Genomic DNA, 22,859 nt, shown 5'->3' with positions numbered 1-22,859 from the left:
ACCTCTACAATGATAATCATCAGCCAAAAGAAGAAGAAGAAGAAGAAGAAGAAGATACATATCTTCCACTAGAAACACCATATCTTCTTATATAGCAATTTTTAGTAGTATAGCCTCTTTTACAACAACAAAAACATGTAGTAGATGGCCTAGAATATCTCCTAACAACTAGAAACAACATATTTTCTTGTATAGCAATTTTTAATGTTGTAGCCTCTTTTACAACAATAAAAACATGTAGTAGATGGCCTAAAAGATCTCTTGACAAAATTATATTTTCTTGTATAACAACTTTTAGTGGTATAACCTCTTTTACAACAATAGAAATATGTAGTAGATGGCTTAGAATATCTCCTAACAACTTTTAAGAACTATTTTAGGAACTATTTTTCACTGAAAAAACTTTTAAGAATTCTTTTAACTTTTTATTTAATTTAGTTTTTATTTATCATAAATATTTATGAATTAAATTTTAATATTTTAAAATAAATTATCAATAAATAACAATAATATTATATTATAATATAAATTATTTATCATAAATCTAAAATATAATTTTTATGTTTAAAAATATTTTATTTATATAATTTTAAATATAATTTATGTAATCAAACATAATATTTATTTATATATAATTTATTATAAATTTTTGTTATATAATAAAAATTTAACATGTATATTTCAAGAATTTGACCCCTTTAAAGTAAATGTTTTACTTTAGAGGGTAAAGTGTAATAATAACTATTGACTAAAAAATCAACATAGAGGGTGAAAAAGTGAAAGGAATGAAAGAAAATGAGTAAAAATTTATTTGATAGAAAATAGAGTAAATTTTATAATTAATTGGTACAGTGAAATTAGGTAAAAATAGATGTGAATTGATATTTTTAAAATTCTATTATATTAAGTTAGATTTTTATGTAAAATGAAAAAATATATGAAATTACTATTTTAACCTTTCATGCATAAATACTTATTAGTACATTTTTTTTATACATAATGTATTACGGTAATAGCCTATTGGAATATAATGAGTGTGTTGGTCTATTACGAAGAAAGTCGAATATTCAATCATAAATCAATATCATAAATATACAATCTAACATGAAATATAACCATTCATCATATCGAATTAACATGTAACATAGTCGAATACCATATAATAATCAAATACAGTTGACCAATAACACACAATATAATAAAATATATGTGAAATATCATAAATAACATATTCGAATATAACTAAACATAATAAATAAATATGACCATATTCAAATATCCGGTAAAACATACTCAAATATCATACACAACATATTTGAGTATTAATGAGTAGTCGAAAGAGAAAAAAATATATTAATTAATATCTTTAGTCTAACTTCTATTTAAATTCTCTCATTTTTTTAAGATTAATTAATAATAATAATTATTATATTTTATATTCTACTGAAAAATTTCTCATTTTAAAAGATAAAAATCTCATAATACTAAAATATGAGTAAAAAATAACAAAACAAAAAAATGAGAGAGAAGAAATAAAGCATGAATTTCTCGTGAACTCATTCCGTAGAACACAGGAAGCGGTTAGCTTGGCCGTATATTCTGTGAGGTCAACATCACGGAGAAAACAAAACGTGTTAAAATTTGAAAAAAAAGTAAAGACGAGCAATAGCATCGACCACGAGAAGGGTTCAGCGTTCAGGGATCCTATTCCTCTTTCCTTCGCCACGCATCCTATTGTTTTCTTTAATAAAATATTGCAACGCCAAACAGCTGGAAACGGTGACGGTTACGGTGATACTTTCGTGTTGCCGAATGCTTCTATTAACTCACCCTAACACCGTCAAACCGCACCGCACCGCACCGCGTGAAAGGACCTTCACTATCTTTTGCCTCCAACGTGGAGCATCCTAAAATTTCATCATCAAATCATTCTACTTATATTAAAAGCTTAAAATATAAATTTTTAATTTATTAAATATTAAGTAAATTTATTTTTAAATTTAAAATTTAATCTTTAAATTTTATAATTTTCTTTATCCAAATATCGTAACTCACTTCATCAACTAAAATTTACATATTATTAAATTTCTCATATAAGATGAATATTTTATTATTATTTTAAATAATTATATTTTTAAAATGATTCGTGATTTAAAAATTATACAAAAATGATAAATTTTTTTATTTTATTTTAAAAGGTTACCTGAATTTAAAAATTAAAAATAAAAGAGTCATGCACAAATTCAGTAAAATAACTTTATATTTTATAATCATTCAACCACAAATTATTAAGAATGATATTTTTTTTTACTTTTATAATAATTAATTTAAAAATAATATAAATATTAATTTATAATTAATTGATATTATAAATTTTTTTATATTGATAAAATAATAATATATAATTATTAAACTCTTAAAAATATTTACACAATGTATGAAATATAATTATCAATACTAATTTATTATTTATTATCTATATTATATTATATTATACTAATATTTTAGTATATTCAATGCACATATTAAATATTTATTATATATAATTAAAATTTATAATAAATTATATATAAATAATATTATGTTTAAAATATAAATTATAATTAAATATATATAAATAAATACTTTTAAATATATAAATTATATTTTATGTTTATTATAATAATAAGTAATATAACAATATCTTTTATTTATTAATAATTTATTTTAAAAATATAAAATTTAATTTATGAATAATTATGTAAAATAAAAATTATATTAAATTAAATATTAAATTTTTTTTATAAAAATTCTTTCACTAAATTGTACAAGATAAAAATTTATATTTAATATATAAAAGTTAATGTAGCAACCTCGGTCGCGACGGGACGGCGAAAAATAAATTGGAAAAGAGGAGTCGCCACCAATGTTATTTTTTACGGAAAAACATTGGAAAAACCATAAAATAGAAAATAGTCTGCGAAAACCAAATTTTTGAGTTCGGGAGTCGATTACGTATGAGGAAGGTATTAGCACCTCACAACGTTCGTCCTAAGACGATTACCTTTAATTAATTAAACTAATTATTCATAATTTATAAAATATTTATCTCACTAAAATTATCAAATATATTTTATTTAATTAATTTAAATTATGCATTGAAAAAAGGTTAAAATTATTATTGTTATATAAAAAGGAGGATAATATATTTTTTATTTTTTTGGCTCGACAAGATTTAGTTCTTGCTCCTACGTATCTTCATGTGTACTGAAGAATCAGAGTCACGTAGTTCTTTGTAAAAAATATTTGTGTGTTGATATTTTTTAATTAAATTTTATTTTTGTTAAATATAAGATTCTTGAACTGTCTCAGCTCATTCATCTTAAAAATATAAAATTAACTAAGGTGTACACCAAAGTCAATTCAATGAAATTTTAATTATAATTATTGCTAGAGATTGTTATGAGGTTTTAGACGAAATTAAAGATAAATAGAGTAAAGTAGAAAGCTTAAAAGGAAATAACAGAGGATAAGAGAAAATAAGGAGGCTCGGCCTTCCATCTAAACATGATTACAATTCATAAATTAATAGGAGGCTCAGCCTTCCATTCAATGAATATTTTGGAATAATAAACTTGAAATTGATTATTAAAAATGTCTTAGATATTTAAATGGAGAGTATGACAAATAGAACTGTACACAAGAGATGATGAACGTGACTTCCACCACGGATCTCCCTCCCTTTCTCTCTATTTCCTCTTTCAGCTACTAGCCTCTGGATAAACAGAAACTTCGGGCAGAACCTCCTCCTCTCTTAGGGATCGGAACTAGGGCAGAACCTCCTCTCTCTTTCTCTCTCTCTCTCTCTCTTTCTCTTTTTTTTTCTCTCTCTCTCCCTCTATTTATAGGAATTACAAAGTTACTATTCAGGTACTATTCACTCACGAAAATACTATTCATGAACAGTAAAAAATACTATTCACTCACGAAAATACTATTCATGAACAGTACAAAATACTATTCACTCACGGAAATACTATTCACACCGAAATTACTGTTCACACTTTTTTTATTTTTTTTATTATTTTTTTTATTTTTTTATTTTTATTTTTTTTATTTTTTTTTTTTTTTAAAAATATACCTTTTTTGCTATATATATATATATTTTTTTTAAAACAAAAATTGACATTTTCCGGACGAAATTGGGTTACTACAGTTGCCCCTCTTTACTTAATTTTACTAGATAATATAAACAAATCTTGTTTCCATATTATCGTAGTAAAATATAAGTAAAGAAAACACCAATTTCGTCCCTGAGCTTGAAACATTAAGAAACATGAGCGCGAGGAACACGAAACATTAAAAAAACATGAGCGCGAGAGCTCAAAACATTAAAAGACATGAGCGCGGGGACTCAAAACATTAAAAGAGTGAGCATGAAGGCTCGAAAATTAAAAGAATGAGCACGGGACTCAAAAGATTGATAGAGTGAGCATAGAGGTTTGAAAATTAAAAGAGTGAGCACAGCGGCTCGAAAGATTAAAAGAGTGAGTACGGGGACCCAAGCATTGATAAAATGAGCACAGGGGCTCGAAAGATTGAGAGTGAGTGCAGGAACTCGAAATATTGATAGAGGCTTGGAACTTTAAAAGAGTGAACATAGAGGCTTAAAAAGTAAAAGAGTGAGCACGGGGACTCAGACGATTGATAGAGACTTAAAAATTAAAAACATGGGCGCGGGGACCCGAAACATTAAAGAGTGAGAATTTTGATAGAAACAATGTTGATGCCAAGTAAAATAAACTTCAATGCATGTGTTATGCAAGTACATTACTTGATTACATGTGGATGATAAGTACCGAACTTTGGTACAAATGTTGTGGATGCTAAGCATGTATTGAACTTGAATGCATGAGTTAGGGATGGACCAAACTTTTGGTGATGCAAATGACAAGTATGCATTGGGCTTGAATGAATGTGTTAAACAAAGTATTAGACATTAATGTGAACAATGTGGATGTTGGACAAGTATTGGATTTGAATGGGTGTACCAAACTATGATGTAATGAATGTCAAACATGTGCCAAACTCAAACGTAGATGATATAGATGTCATACAAGTGCGAGACTTTATATGCAAGTGATGAATTTGAATGCATGTATTAGGAAAGTACAAAACTTTGATTCAAATAAAGTGGATGCCAAGTAAGCATTGAACATGAACGAACACTTTAGATATACAAATGATGTAATGCTTGATTCGGTGTTGGGATGCTTATGAGGGTCATAGACACATTTCAATTTTTGTTTTTTTTTTTTTTTTTTTTTTTTTTTTCTTCTTCTTTTTTGTTTGTTTTTTTTTTGTTTGTTTTTGTTTTTGTTTTTGTTTTTGTTTTTTTTTTTTTTTTTTTAGAAAATCATAAAAATGAATATTTTCTTTAGAGAAAGCAAATCCATGCAAAGCCCTTTTTGTGCCTCAATTATTCACCCTTTTTTTTTTTTATTTTTTCAAATCCATGAAATCATGTTCTTTTCTTCTTTGCAAAATGATCTCACAATTTATCTTTTCAAGCTTATCCCACCTAGAATCAAGTGAGACTCATTTGGCCTAACTTGTCAATCAAGTGATTATCACCACCTTGTCATTCCTTTTGAAACATCATTTAACCAACATGCATAACAATGACAGCTGATTTTTTTGGAATGCTATTCAAAAAGGATATTTGAACGTGAATTTGTTTTGATGTAGAGAAAATAGAGCAAACGACCCCAAGATATGACAAAAATTGAGAACTTGATGGAAACAAGAGATTGAGCAATTGTCCCAGTTTGATGTCAAATTAAAGGAGTGAAAACTGGAAGGATTTGGACTAACTTGGACTTTGAACAAGTGAGACAAATGATTTACATCACTTTAGACTTTAGTGGATAGAATCAAACAGTGACACATATGGGAAGGATCACCCGTATTTAGAATGGTGGAATATGGATGATACAGGCATTGACTTGATTAAACTTGAGACACATGGATCATATGGTTGGAATGAAAATGTGATGATAGTTGACAACTTGTCCCGGTATAAAAGGAGTACTTTGAGTTGCCCCAATTTATGAAGAAATAGGGAACAAAGTTGGACTAGACAATTATTCCAATTGAAAGTTAAGGTGATGAAATGGCAATGAGATGCTTTGCCCCAGTGTGAAGTGGTTGTCCCAATTTAGTCTTGAAAGGAAGGGGTAGAATAAGAGACAATGATGAATGTGATTGCTTTGTTTTTTGACTCAGGGAAACGACATTGATATATGAATTGATGGAGGAATCAGACATGAAACAAATGTCTCATTTAATTGGGTAGGGGGAATCAAAGGAAGGCATGAATTGTGATTTGTTCCCAATCTAATCTTTTGAATGATTCTCATAATTATTGAGCATAGTAATCAATGAATATTGATGAATAGAAGATTTTGCACTACATGTTTGTTTCTCTCCATGATGTAATGGATGTGCAAGTCTTATGAGCATTTGTATTTTTTTTTTTTTTGGAGCAATCTTGTTAACATCGATAGATGAGTTCAAGTGTTTTGTCTTAAGACTAAACTTAAAAAAAGAAGCAACCAATTTTTGATCTGTATGGACTTTATCAGATTGTAACACTGGTCGGTGAGATGGATATGAAAGAAAAGATACAAAGGCCCAAATGTGTGTTTGGAGGTTATTCGAAACAAGGATCTTTGCTATAGTGTTGGCTTCAATGCTTTTTCGGTTTCTTTCCTTCGCCCCTCTTTTTTTTCACCCCAGCTTTTGCCTAGGTTTTTTCTTTTGGAGTTTGCAGCCTACCAGGTTGCTCTAACTTTTGCCTAGGCCGCCTTTTTGAGGTTTTCAGCCTAGCGAGCTCTTGTTTCTTTTATTTATTTTCATTTTTTTTAGACCTTAACTTTTGCCTAGACTGCTCTTTTCGAGTTTTTAGCCTAGCAGGTTGCTCTAAATTTTGCCTAAGCCGCCTTTTCAGGTTTTCAGCATAGCGAGCTTTTTATTTTTGTTATTATTTTGCATAGAATTTCTTGGCTGCATTAGAGTTTATTGGGTTCAATAGATCTTCCCGTCCACTTCCCTTTATGATCTTTTTGAGGTGGTAAGATCTTCTTCAATACCAAATCTCTTTCTTGAAACTCTTGTGGGTGGACCTTTCTGGCAAAAGCTCCCTTGATCCTTTTTTGATATAATTGACCATGACACAAGGCATTCAATCCCTTCTCTTCAATTAGGTTCAACTGAGCATAGCGAGCCTGAACCCATTATGCTTCCCCCAAGTTTGGTTTCGGCCAATACTCTTAGAGAAGGTATCTCAAACTCAATGGGAATGACTGCTTCCACACCATAAACCAGAGAACACAGAGTTGCCCCAGTAGAAGTGCAAACAAAAATGTGATATCCATGTAAAGCAATAAAGATCATTTCATGCTAATCCCTGTAGGCGACCACCATCTTCTGAATAATCTTCTTTATATTCTTATTTGCCGCTTCTACTGCCCCATTCATCTTAGGACAATATGGTGAGGGATTGTGATGTTGAATTTTGAACTCTTCACACAACTCTTTCATCATCTTGTTACTCAGATTGATCTTATTATCAATAACAAAATGAATTGATAGACCAGAATAACAAATTAAATCTCTTTTGATGAACTTGACCACCACATTGCTTGTCACACTAGCATAAGAAGCTACCTCAAGGATAAAACAATGGCCTTTTTGATGCCTTAGGTTCATTTCTCTTCTTTTTTCATCTTCATTATTTTGATGGTATCATAAACAAGCTGAATTAAATTGTGTTGCCCCTATTTTGAGGGTGAGTCTTGTTTGAGGTGATTGAAGAAAATTTTCACTTTTAGGCTCAAATTTGGGTGACAAGTGATGGTCATACATCATTTCAAATCTCAATTGCTTATTTTTAAAGGTTAATCCTAAGACAAAACTTAATGAACTCCATGTTGCTCCTTTTCTTTTTTTCTTTTTTTCTTTTTTATTGTCCTAACTTTTGCTTAGATCGCCCTTTCGGGTTTTCAGTCTAACGGACTTTACATTTTTTTCACTCTTTTTATTTTTATTTTTTTTGCTCATAAGACTTATCACCATTAAATGTGGTAGATGGTCGGACAAATACTCATAAAATGATAAATTTGCCCCGATAAGAAATCTTCAAATTTCTATTGCCAAACTTTCTAATTGAGAATCATCCAACAGATTTGACTTTTTATGAGGACAAGCTCTTCATTTTTGGAAGAATAATGAGAAAACTATGAGATGTAATGGAACAAAGACAATTTATGACAATGAAGATAACAACACAACTTGTTATGCAAGTTAATGAAATGAATACTTCAAAAGGTTAAAAATGGATTTAAAACCACGTCAATTGACAAGTTAAATGGTCAAAGAAGCTCATCTTCTCGATTGAGAATTAAATGTAAGTGAGAACAATAATTTCATGTTATTCCTTATTTCTTTGTTTCCTGCTTTTTTCTTTTTCTTTTGAGACATTGCATAAATTTGTTGCTTGACATTCTCTTTAAAAGAAAATAATCAAATTAGATAGTTGTTATTTTTTTTTTAAAAAATGACATGAATGAGCAATCAATTAGACCTTTATTTTACTATGAAATGCATGTATAAAAGAAAAATGTTGGAGTGAAGAATTTGAAATGAAAAAAAATGTTTTTTTGTTTTTCTTTTTGTTTTTTTTTTTGTTTTTTAGAGAAACAAATGCATTTGATTCGGGATGATGAAATGAGAATGAATGCAATTATGGAGAATGATAAGAAAAGACGATGGATATGTTCATGAATATACCTAACATGATTACTTAATATAATTAATGCTTATGCGTGAATGTCATGGGAGATTATGAAAATATTGAATGTTATGAGATACATTTTAGACTAAATGCTCAAATGGAATAATGATCTTACTTTGAATTATGCAAGAGAGAACTGTATTCATTTTTTAGAAACAAGTGTCAATGATGATCACAATTGCAATCTTTTAAAGTTGTATGCATGATTTCATAAAATAAAAAAAAATTATGCAAAGATCTAAAATGTATATCATGAATGAATTATGAAATGTAGATGAATGCATGCATGCATGAATAGTTTTGTGGTGATGAATGTTATATTGAAGATGCGTGAGATATGATAAAAGTCAAAAAAATGCATGATGTGTATTATGAAATGAATAAAATTCTCTTTTTTTTTTGCGTCATTCGAACGTAAAGGTAGAATATTGCTCCTGTGATACTTAATAAGGACATCCTTAAGTTGAAAACTCTATGGACTACTAACACGTGTTCCTCTCAAAAGGGTGGGACTATAGTTCTAAAATAGGTTCCTAGAGCTTATAACCCTTCTTAGGATATTAGTCACAATAATAGGTAAACTATTAGAGGTGATAATACCCTTGAAAGGATCAAACTCTAAGTGAGGCCTTCATAATAACCAAACAAGATGTTCATCAAGAAGGTTACTACTACTCAACCTCTTACTATCCTAAGTTGCACTCAAGTCCGGGCATAGGACCCCACTCATAAACGTGTGTGAAATTGTGCAAGTGAAGTGTGTGAAGGGAGCAATCCTATACTATCCAATCTACAAAACACATCACATATGATATAGAAAATAAAATTCTTCTATCCTAAAGTTCAAATTCCACAACACATATTTATATAATTCATGCATATAAGACAAACAACAAATAAGGAATATAAAAAAAAATAAAAGTGAGATAAACATTTTCAAACATTATTAATTAGTTTAACTAATTATTATAGGCTTGACTCTCAAAAATATCCCCAGCAGAGTCGCCATCTGTAGCAACCTCGGTCGCGACGGGACGGCGAAAAATAAATTGGAAAAGAGGAGTCGCCACCAATGTTATTTTTTACGGAAAAACATTGGAAAAACCATAAAATAGAAAATAGTCTGCGAAAACCAAATTTTTGAGTTCGGGAGTCGATTACGTATGAGGAAGGTATTAGCACCTCACAACGTTCGTCCTAAGACGATTACCTTTAATTAATTAAACTAATTATTCATAATTTATAAAATATTTATCTCACTAAAATTATCAAATATATTTTATTTAATTAATTTAAATTATGCATTGAAAAAAGGTTAAAATTATTATTGTTATATAAAAAGGAGGATAATATATTTTTTATTTTTTTGGCTCGACAAGATTTAGTTCTTGCTCCTACGTATCTTCATGTGTACTGAAGAATCAGAGTCACGTAGTTCTTTGTAAAAAATATTTGTGTGTTGATATTTTTTAATTAAATTTTATTTTTGTTAAATATAAGATTCTTGAACTGTCTCAGCTCATTCATCTTAAAAATATAAAATTAACTAAGGTGTACACCAAAGTCAATTCAATGAAATTTTAATTATAATTATTGCTAGAGATTGTTATGAGGTTTTAGACGAAATTAAAGATAAATAGAGTAAAGTAGAAAGCTTAAAAGGAAATAACAGAGGATAAGAGAAAATAAGGAGGCTCGGCCTTCCATCTAAACATGATTACAATTCATAAATTAATAGGAGGCTCAGCCTTCCATTCAATGAATATTTTGGAATAATAAACTTGAAATTGATTATTAAAAATGTCTTAGATATTTAAATGGAGAGTATGACAAATAGAACTGTACACAAGAGATGATGAACGTGACTTCCACCACGGATCTCCCTCCCTTTCTCTCTATTTCCTCTTTCAGCTACTAGCCTCTGGATAAACAGAAACTTCGGGCAGAACCTCCTCCTCTCTTAGGGATCGGAACTAGGGCAGAACCTCCTCTCTCTTTCTCTCTCTCTCTCTCTCTTTCTCTTTTTTTTTCTCTCTCTCTCCCTCTATTTATAGGAATTACAAAGTTACTATTCAGGTACTATTCACTCACGAAAATACTATTCATGAACAGTAAAAAATACTATTCACTCACGAAAATACTATTCATGAACAGTACAAAATACTATTCACTCACGGAAATACTATTCACACCGAAATTACTGTTCACACTTTTTTTATTTTTTTTATTATTTTTTTTATTTTTTTATTTTTATTTTTTTTATTTTTTTTTTTTTTTAAAAATATACCTTTTTTGCTATATATATATATATTTTTTTTAAAACAAAAATTGACATTTTCCGGACGAAATTGGGTTACTACAGTTAATTATATTATATATAAAAAAAATATTTTTTCACGTAAACAAATATCATGTAATATCATTACATTCATTATTTTTCATCTAAATATCACTAATTTTTTTATTTATTCTTAATTTATAAAAATATATAAATATATTAACTAAAATGATTATAATGAATATATATTCCAACTAAATTAAATAATTAAATTAGTAAAACTGATATGAATTTTATTTTTATATATGATTAAATTATTAAATGAGTATTAAACGACTTGTTTAATACTCATTCAAACTACTTGATTACCTAAGTATTTGACCAGTAGTTAGCATACGAACTTGTTTTAAACATGTGTTGCGGATTGTTGAATAGTCAAACATCTTAAAGTACTAATATTTTTATTATCCGTCTAACTGGACCGCATTTACCAAGCATTATTTTATAACATTTGAATTTCATGACAAAGTTTAATGGCAATGTAAAATAATTTTATATTATTAATTATTTAAATATTATTGCTAATATAATTTTATATTTATTCATTAAAAAAGTTAATAATTCATAAAAATGATAATTTATGATCAAATAATAATGTAAATTATGGAAACAACTTATTTTCTCTACCTTATAATCTAGAAATTCAACTATTGTTTGTAAATTTACAACGCAAGTCTATGAATCTTGAATCGTTCAATGTTAAACGCTGAACTTTGGGGTTATTCATTAAATAGAAGAAGCATCATGAAGTTAGGTATTGTTTGAATTTATATATATATTAATAACAAAGAAAATAATATATGAGAAGGGAAGGTAGTGAGGTAGTAGGAAATTTCTAAACAAGTGCGCACACATAGAGCTGTCTGATATTTATCGACATGTGAATAAAATATACAGAAACATTAAGTCATGACTAATTGATGACCATAGCATAATAATAATAGTCAATTGCGCGTGATAATATAATATTATATCAATATATTATAACTTTACTTCCCTTGATACAATTGTATAGGTTGAACGTGGACAATTTATGTGTTTGCAAGAGAAAAGTTAGCAAAGTCGGATCATCATTAATTATCACAATCACATTTGTGGTTAAATTTTAGAGATTACTTCCATCATAAGTACATTTATATATTAAAAAATTAGTTATTTATATTAAATTTTATTATTTTTTTAATTTTCATTATTATAAATATCAAAAGAAATAATATAATTAAAAAATCATGTACGAGATATTTTAGAAGAAGAAAAAATCATTAAATAATGCAAAAATAGTTAAATTTGCTTATATTTAAAAATAAAAAACATGTTTTTTTACTTATCATATATATATATATATATATATATATATATATATATATATATATATATTATTAATAATACATTTAATACTTAGTTCTATTAGTCTATTACTTAAACAAGTTAGACTAAACTTCTAAACAGATTAAACTAGACTTTAAAAAAATGTCTATAATTAACAAGTGAATAGGTCAAATTCAAACTATTAGTTTTGTTATAGGATAATTTTACCTATTTTTATCCATAGAGCATGTTTGAATATGGTCTAAAAAGACTTTTGAAAGTTTTTCTACTAAAAATTAAGAGTATTTTTTTGGTAGAAAAACTCTTAAAAATACTCATAAATTTATATTTACATGTGTTTAATCACATGTATCATTCATTGTTATCTAGAATTTGAATGAAAGATCAATAATTTACTAATTAAGATGAAATAGCTTCTTACAAATTGATCCACGTACTTTTTGTGATTAATACTTTATTTTAGAAATATTTTTTTTTTATATAATTGAAAGTTATTATAAATATACTTTTGATTATATAAATTATAGTATAAATAAAATCTTTTATATATAAATTAGAATAACTATATCAAATGAAAATAATTTAGGAATAACTATTATTTTTAATTAGTTTTTGTGTGTTTGAAGGGAGATTCAATAAAAATTTGTCTTATTTTCCTCGAAAAAAAAAGTCTAATCACAAATTAAAGTTGTTGATATCCATGCGGGCTGGTAATGTGTATTTCACGTTTGGGATCAGCCACCATTTACTCCAAACAAAAGCATACAAATCCAACAAATATTGTTGTTTAATTTGATTTCATTTTCCTGTTTTTCTTCGCAAAACATAATATATAGGAAAATAAACCAATTAAAATCATTATGCAGTGGTGAGATACAAACAATGATGTATTTATTTATTTTTATTTGTCGTCGACGTCTATACGATCTTTAATTATCTAATTTGAATATAATTATTTTTCTTAAATGACACTTATAATTAAAAAAAATAAAAAAAATATAAGAAATTAAATCAAATATTTAATATAGAAAAAGTCTTGAGGTTTAATATGTTTTACGTTTTTTTCTAAAATCCTTTTCTTAAGAGTGAAGATTGAAGTTTATCGTATAAAATTAATTATAATTAGTATTTTATACTATAATTAGTATTTTATTTTGTATACTATGATACTAACTCAATTTTTATATATAAAATTCAAATACTTAATTCATTACGATTAAGAAAAGTAGTCAATCTAATTGATAATAATAAATTTATTTTATTTTTATATTTTTTTAAAATTACTCTTGTACTATTTTTCTCTTTCCGTTAATATTTAGTTCTCTCTTAATCAATTAGAATATATGTCATATACTACTTATCTCTTATAATTACTACTTTTTAAACTAGTTAAAATGCATGCCTTTTAAAAAGATTATTATTAATATATTTCATCAAATTAAGAAAACATCATATATAGAGGAACAAATAATTGTTCAGAGTTGAATTTTGTAAATAGGAATAGAGGTAGTACCCCACGATCACTCTGTGATTGTGTTAAGACCACTCGAAAAATATGAGACTCAAAAGTTACATTTAATTGGCCATTCGAAGGAATGATAAAAGGACGACACCTATCAGGAGCTTTATTTGTTTGTATCCGAGACATGGTCGAATAGAAACTGGTTGAGTTGAAATAAAGAGATGCTCGAAAAATGAAAAAAAGAGGCTACTAGAGGTTTTCAAGTAGTGTTTGGTTAAAATAGATCGAAGAGATAAAAATACGTGGGGCGAACGGTTACGAGAAGTTATATTCCAAACCCACGAAAAGGACGTAGTGACGAACGGTTACGAGAAGTTATATTTTAAACCCACGTAAAGGACGTAGTGGATGGCAGTTATGCGCCCATGATGGATTTACGCAGGAGTAACCACCCTCGAGGAGAGTTTATAAATACGAGAACCATACCCCATACAGAGGGTCGGAAACTTCATACTTGAAACTCTCAAGAACTCACTGCCTGTGCATATGACTTTCGTGCAAAGAATGGCTTATAGGTATGATCATTTCTCGGCCACATTTCTTTTCTCTTTTTAGGAGTAGGTTTAGTATAGTTTTCTTGTTCTTCTTTTATTCACGTAACGTAATTGCGTACTTTGATCAATATGTTTCAACTTCTTATTGTAATTTGATTAGTAAAACAAAGTGGACCATGATTTGTATTGCTAATGTGTCTATTGTTCATTCTGTTTATATAAGGATTTATGTGAACGAATGTTGTTGCTTGTTAATCATTGATGAATACTTAGAAATAAGTAATTTGTAAATCTTTCTACTTCATCTCTTATTCTTCAAAATACCTAACTTGAAACGCCATTCATGCTAGTTCGAATAAAAAGAATCCATAAACGAATTCCACTATAAACAGATTGATAGATATTATCATCATTCATTATCCGATTCTTATTTATGAAGCCTTTATATACTTAATCAAACAAGGTATTCCATGTTCATTACATGACTGAGCGTTCTCACAATCATTTAATTTTCTACTATAATAGTCAACACTCATACAAGTCAAAGGTGATCTAGTAACAGAAAGACATGTCATTAATGTACAGAAAAGGTGTCCCATATCATGGGATTTCTTACTAACAACTACAAACGCGCTTCATAAAAATAAGGATGAAGATCCTCAAATCGTAAGAGAAGATAAGATCACTTGCTTATTAGGGAAAGAAGATAAGATCTTCTAGTTTAGGGTGTAATGACCCGCCGTGGCCGTTACACTACGAAACAACACTACACACTACTGGAATATATATACTAAAATAGTATGATAAAATATTTACAACACAAGTTGCTAATCAAGCAACCAACAACAATCAGTTATATACAACAAAGTATGCCACTATAAGATAGCCTACAAAAAAAGATATCCATCTACAGGCACATCCTGTGGCCTCTAGCAGCTATCTCCCAGCCTATCCATGCCCTGCTCCCATACAACGTATGATCATCGCAGTCCAAACTACATGAAAACATGCAAGGGTAAGCTAGAGACAATAAACAACTCATAAATATCAAATATGAAAAACAACTATATAATCATCTTCACATCCGACACAAAAGATAAACAACACATATATTATACATCTTAACATCATTTCAACTTGATTCCACATATCAACGCTGTATCAACACTTCAACGCAACTATTGTACAAACCATTGGAATAGTTATCATATTCATCATAACAATAACCAACACATGTGTTGCACACCTCTCAACAACACATGTTTAAAACAACTTACAACACAGGTAATCTAGCGACATTAGCATCATCATCAACTTGTATACAATTAAGCAACTTACAACATAACAACACTATCATCATCCTCAACAGGATCAACATACAACACAATCAAGCTTAACAACACAACAACATAGATACAACTCTTATCAACAACAAATCAACTCATCAACAACTTATGCGTCGTCACGCATTTCAACTCAGAGATCTCCTACAACGTGATAAGTAGTCTAAGTGGCTAGGTTCTACCGAACCGACAAAATAGAACCTTTTTGGGCTTGCTAGGTAAACAACAAATTTGGATAGAAATTCACAACACGATAACAATTTCTCAAACTTTGCCACTTAAACAAGGAAGTATAGTACTCGGTTAGGAACTAAGTTCCAGACTTCGTACTATACTCAAATTGGTCGCTTTATAATTGGTATAGCTCGACCTTGCCCCTATACCGTAGTTGCTTTATAATCGGTATAACTCGACCTTGCCCCTATACCGTGGTCACTTTGTATACGTGCGCCTCGACCTTGCCCACACACGGGACCAGCTAAGTCCTAGAGGAGAACAACACAACGTCCACTCCAAGGGACAACTTCCTAAGGAGGGTTTTTAACAAATTGGGCTCGCAGAGCACCCCAATTATCTCAATTCGTACAATGGGATGAGCAACTTTGAAAACATCTCCTCTAGTCCTAGTGATCAACAACTTATCATCACAACTGAATCAGCTTACAACTCAACAACACAACTCAGCCTAACAACTTAAACAACACACAACTTTCAACTCATCATCTCAATCAACTTTCAACTTAAACAACATGGTACATCAAAATAACAACTCATCAATGTTGTTTAACAACACATTTTAACAACACAACATCTCATTTCAACTTTAAATAACACAATCAAATCAACAGCTTATTAGCTCAACTCATAATTTACAACTCAATCATCATAAAATAATATCTTTTCAACACATGGCACAACATACAACTTTATAGCAACATACAACTCTTCTCTAACAACTTAACAACATGGTCTACTAATAAATTTTGTATAAATCTCAACACGTCTACACATTTCACATCATGTTTCTCACAACTCACAACATTATCATTTCATCATATTTTACAACATATAAATAATCCACACATAAATATAGCAACTTTAGCAACATATCATGTATTCAACACATTTTCTATTTTGCACAACTACTCATTTAGTTTACAACACTATACTCAACATGCATCTCTCCATTTCACTTTCTACTCATCATACATATCAATGTAATTATACAACTTCATATGAGTTCCTAAACTCACATACAACCAAACAACATACAATCTAGCTTCCCTTACCTGAAGATTGACTCAAAATAGCCAAGAACTGAGAAGAAGTAGAATTTTCTTTCCGAAGCTCAACTCGGAACTTCAATCCACCCAAAGCAAGCTTCCTAGTCCAGAGTTTTTCTCTCTAAAACTTCTCTCTAAAAGCCTCTCATTCTCCTCAACTGCGCAACCTCTATTTATAGAAGTCTGAACTGGCCAGAATGGCCCGTTCCAGATCCAGAACGGCCCGTTCTGGGCTTCTTCATCATGTGTAAAATTCACATGCAGAACGGCCCGTTCTGAAATCAGAACGGCCCGTTCTAGCACGTCTAAAATGGCCCGTTCTAAAACCATAATGACCCGTTCTAGAGTTGAATTTAACTCACAATGACCATTTTGGAACGACCCGTTCCAGTCCAAGATTCATAGGCCTATTTAGTAGTTTGAAACAACCCGTTCCAGTTTGTGAACGACCCGTTTTGGGCTACTAAATCACCCTTGTTTTAGTAGTTTGGAACGACCCGTTCCAATCTGGGAACGTCCCGTTCCAGTCTACTAACTACGTTACATATGGTTTAGGAATGATATATATAGAGATAGGAGATTAGAGTATGAGACATATTTGAAAATTATTGAATGTTCTAAGTTAGGATAATTGCTAAATTTTCTTAGTAATTGTTTTGCTAAAGATTCTCTAGGGACGATTTCCATATTAGAACAATTATGAACGATAATATTTTCTTTCAAATATTTAATAATTATATAATTGTTGTAAAAAAATATATATTTAAATTTAAATTTGAGATCAATAGATGAATTAAAATATAAATAATTATAGGAGGAAGTTGTTTAAGAAGATTTTTTTATTTTTAATCAGTTGTTAAATGTATAAAATACACATAAGAGAGAGAGAAAAAAAAATGTTAAGAATATTCAAATGAGAGTTATCGATGTTGTGTATGCTAACTTATAATACAAGCGTGGCGTGAATACACTACTAAATTTAGTGTGTAGTTTAAAATCATCTTTCTAATGGAAATTTTATGATTTTTTTTATCTATATCCTTCTAGCGCCAAATATTCCTACCGTAGGTCCGCTGTTATCATTAGGGTCAGCCTGTCCGAAGTATTGTCTGCTTTGGTACTCGTTGGGCCGTCACAGTTTTGTCCTTTTAAAAGGTATCTCGGTGAATTAAGGATAAAGGATATTTATAAACTACTCTTAATCTCGACTCCTAAGCGTTGTGAGACTTTTAGGCATACTAGAACATACTTTCTTAAGCCCACAGTACTTTCCGTTAAATTGGATAAACACACAATGGAAAGTACAAAAATTCGTCCAATTTTTTTTTTCATTATTTAAGACGAGATATTATCAAATCTACATTTCGATACTCGAATAAATGAACTTGATAACTTTACATTATTTACTACTAACGTGAAATATGTCTATTCTACGAGGGAAAAAAAGGAATTGCCTTGAGCACACGCATTTAATTGTATTTGTAAAGAAAATGAATTAATGTAGGTAAGATAATAATTATATAAACACGGGATATTTATGGAAAAATTTAATCACCTTTGTTATGAAGTATGAACTGTTTAATAACTTGAATTGAATGAGTAAAACGTGAAGTGAAAAACCAAAAATCGTGAGCGCATTTACGGCACTCACAAAGCGAAACCATTTCCATTTCCGTTTCCGTTTCCGTTTCGTTGCCGTTTAGGTTTACTGACGCAACGCAAAGAACACGTGGTGGTTTAAAGAGTAAAATAAAAGCATAATAATATATAATAAGTGAATAAAAATAGTGTTCGCGATGATAATAATGTGGGAAGATGTAGACTTTGGGTGGCAAGAAAAAGAAAAGAAAAAAAAAAGAACTCTAACCTCAACTTTTGAAAAACCCCACATATTCCTCGTGCTTCAATTTTCCACCTCTTTATTCAAAATTAAATTGTTATTTTATTCAGACATTAAAGTTTGGTTATTATTGGTTATATATAAGATAAAGGGTCGGAGACAAAGATCATCAATACATACATTGTATGAGTCCCTTCCTATGTTATAGAACCCTCTTTGTCAAACAACGCGCTTTCTCTCTCTCATCAATTCAACATGTCCACTTCATCGGAGTACTCTGAGTTTTCCGGCAACAAACCGGCCAGGTCGCCGGAGAAGTCCACTTTCTCTCAGAAGTGCAGTTTGTTGAGTCAATATATCAAAGAGAAGGGTAGCTTTGGAGATCTTACCCTTGGCATGACATGCAAACCCGAACCATGTGGTACGCTTCCTTAAACTTTCTGAATTTTTTTTTAAGGTTGTTGCTTAGTTTTGTGGAAAGTGTTTATTGTAGCAAGGGGGAAGTTTGGAATTAGTTGTGTGTTTTCTGAGATGGGGGAAAGATTCAATCTTGTTGGGTACTTAATTGGTTATTCCTTTCCTCTTGGTTCGTTTTGAAATAAATAAATCCTAGGAAGGAGAAGCAGTTTATGGGTCTTTCAAAGTTTCCTACTTTCTTAATTAGGAATTAAAAAAAAAATCTTTTTTTTTTTTTTTTCATTGTTTGGCTTGAACTTCTTTTGAATTCTCAGGTTTCTGCCCTTTTCAATTTCATCAATTGCTTGTTGCTGATTTGTTGCACTAAATGAGTTTTCAAATTTCATAGATCTAACACATGCACCAATTTTGTCCCTCTAATTTAGTGGAAAAGCAAATATGAGATATAGGAAGAAAAATGTTGATTTTAATGGTTGGTAGTTTCCAAACGGGGTTAATCTTGAGGAGATTTTGTTCCCCTTAGAACTAAATATGAAAATTTTTACAGGGTCTTCTGAGACATCATGTCAATCTGCTACAACCATGAACTTGTTTCCGACCAAGGAAAACAACGTGACACCAAACAACCTGACAGCTATGGATTTACTCTCTCCACAAACCTTTCGTCCTGCGGAGGAGATTCCAACCTTGGTTAATTCCAGGTGGGTTGTTTAATTTTTTTTTTTTTTTCTCTTTAATTTGTTGTGAAGTCAATTAACAGTACCCTTTTGTTCCAACTTGCTATGGAAGAAAATTAATGAGCATGACTGCATACCAATTGATTTAATTAAGAGCTTTGGATTTATTTAAATCTCTAACTTTTCTTTTATGGAAATTTTATGTATATACCAATATGTGACAATTTATTTCATGGTGTGCAGTGCAATTAAATGTATGGGCAAGGGGGCTAAGAGTGCACAGATGACAATCTTTTATGGTGGACAAGTTGTTGTGTTTGATGATTTTCCTGCTGACAAGGCAAGTGAGATCATGTCCTATGCCAGCAAAGGGGTACCCCAAAGCCAGAACAATTCTGTTTACACCTACACACAGAGCCAGCCTTCATTTCCTCCTACCCTAGTCAGAACTTGTGCTGATTCAAGTGCTCCAATTATTCCCAGTGTGAACATTGCTGCTACCAACAACATTCATGAACACCCTCAAGCACCATCTAGACCTGTTGTTTGTGGTAATTTCTTAAGATCTCTTATATTTTGAAATTATTGATTTGTTTTATTTTTAGTTTTTTTATTAGGGGTCATTTTTTTTCTTCTTTTCTGATCATGAGTTTCCTTTCTGTACAGAACTGCCAATTGCTAGAAAAGCTTCACTTCATCGGTTTCTGGAGAAGAGAAAGGACAGGTAGACACTCTCAACCAAACAAAGATTTTTTTTAAAGATTAAGTGCAAATTTGGTTTAGGAATATTTTAGGAGCATGTGTTTGAAAGAGAAAACAATTGTTTCTTTTAAAATAAGTTGAACCAAACACACAATATTTGCTTGGTGAGTGTGGTTGTGTGTATACGTGACAAATCCTTCATGTTCCCTTGTTTTGACGAAAAAAATAACTTCTAAAACAAAATCTTCTATCACCCTTTGATTGAAACAATAATGATAAATTAGTGAGTTTGATTTTCATTGTGTCTTGATAATTGAGGTGTTTGTAGATCTGGTTTTTCATGTTTGCTTCTTCATAAATAATTGGTTTAATTATTTTGAGTCTCTATAATTTCATGAACTTTACCTTTTTAGTCCATATAATTAAAATGAAATGTTTTTAACTGTAAGAACTAAAAGATAAAGCTTATGAAATTATAGGCTCAAAAGGATAACTAAGTCTAATTTATTTAGATATTAATAGAAATTCTGATTAATAGAAATTCTGAAATTGATTTTCCTATTTGCAAAGCAGCAATTAATATTAGAACCTTTATTCTTTAATTTATTTGCTTTTGTTCAGTTGATAATATTGTTTTCCTGTGTTGTTTGTACAGAATTGCTTCCAAAGCACCATATCAAGTAACAAATGGAGATGCTAACAAGCCAGGTGAATCCATGCCGTGGCTTGGATTGGGTGCTACTTCACCTCAAATCTGAGAGCAGCTACAGTTATATGTATTTTTAAGCATATTTTTGTTGTGAAAATGCTTCCTAGTCAGAAGCTATTTTTGCCAGAACACTTGACTAAGTTTCTGGTTATACTTTTTTCCTGACTGGATATAGCATTATTACTTCCTTTTTTTGTTTTGTGTTTTTTGGAATGTTTAAAGATGTTTTATGGGCTTCTTGTTGGCCTTTATTTGTCATAGTAACTTCGGCTCTGTTGGGCCTTATCATAGATCTAACTGTTTGTTAGTGGCTGCTGCTCTAATTATAGTGATTCAATATATTCATTGTTATGATTATGATTAAGATTAATATTTTTTTCATTCACTCATCTTTCTTGTGCTCTGGATGTGAATATTAATTCAATTTCCCGGCCTATCGACTTTGAGATGTATCCTTACAAATCAAATATGATTTTAACTTGAAAAGATGTAATTTTGACGACTAAAATATTAATTTATATGTTGGAATCGGGGTAATATAATACTACCTCCAACATGTATATAACAATTAAATACACTTACATATTTAAAATGAATGAGTGTTTTGTTTTCTTGTTATTATTTTATTATCTAAAAATAGTTTTTGTTTTTATTTATCGAATTTGGGATAATTGTTTTTTAGAAATTTGAAAGACGTAGTTTTTTGTATTAGCAAGATTACGATTTGATTTTGACGTGAGTCTCTCGTTTAAGTTGATTGTTTTCTTTTTAATTCTTAATCTTCTTAATTTTTAGTAAGAAATAAAGACTTTTTTCTAAAATGTATTAACTATTAATTTTTTACAACTTAATTTATTGAAAAAATTATTAATAAATAATTATTCATTGATGTAAGATTTATTTTTAAATGTATTAATTATTATTTTTTACATCTTAATTTACTGAGAAGTTTATTAATAAATACTTATTCATATATGTAAGTGATTACATTCATTGGTTATAACAATTTAAGTCACGTGTAAAAGAAATAAAATAATTTAAGTCTCATTCTTAAGTGGAAAGATATTTCTTGAATTATAATCATTTGTTGTTGAATATAATCACCACTTAAATTATTTATTTATAGATATTTCTAAAATAAAGTTTGACTTTATTGTTATTAAATAAAACTAGCTAGCTAGCTTAACTAATATTATAAATCTTTATGAATTAATTGTTTGTTTCATTAGAGGTAATAACATGTTACAAAATTTTAAAAGAGAAGTCATCACTTTAGAGGGCAATGGACATTTGAACATGTGTAATGAATTTATGCATGTGGGTTCAAAATATTATTTTTAATTAGAAATAATTAAAAATATTATTTTTAATT

General features: G+C 29.4%; 1 protein-coding gene across 1 annotated transcript; it reads left to right on the top strand.

The window, feature by feature from the left end:
* Nucleotides 1-19,141: 19,141 nt before the first annotated feature.
* Nucleotides 19,142-21,876, top strand: LOC109788688 (protein TIFY 10B). Its single transcript, XM_020347474.3, has 5 exons — nt 19,142-19,403; nt 19,947-20,100; nt 20,320-20,627; nt 20,743-20,800; nt 21,434-21,876. The coding sequence occupies exons 1-5, from the start codon at nt 19,238-19,240 to the stop codon at nt 21,534-21,536; spliced, it is 789 nt and encodes a 262-aa protein (XP_020203063.1). The 5' UTR covers nt 19,142-19,237; the 3' UTR covers nt 21,537-21,876.
* The last annotated feature ends 983 nt before the right edge of the window (nt 21,877-22,859 follow it).

This window comes from Cajanus cajan, chromosome 1 (assembly GCF_000230855.2).
Source record: "Cajanus cajan strain Asha chromosome 1, NIPB_CcT2T_4, whole genome shotgun sequence".
NCBI classification, from domain to species: domain Eukaryota; kingdom Viridiplantae; phylum Streptophyta; class Magnoliopsida; order Fabales; family Fabaceae; genus Cajanus; species Cajanus cajan.
This window is presented reverse-complemented; position numbering and strand designations above follow the sequence as displayed.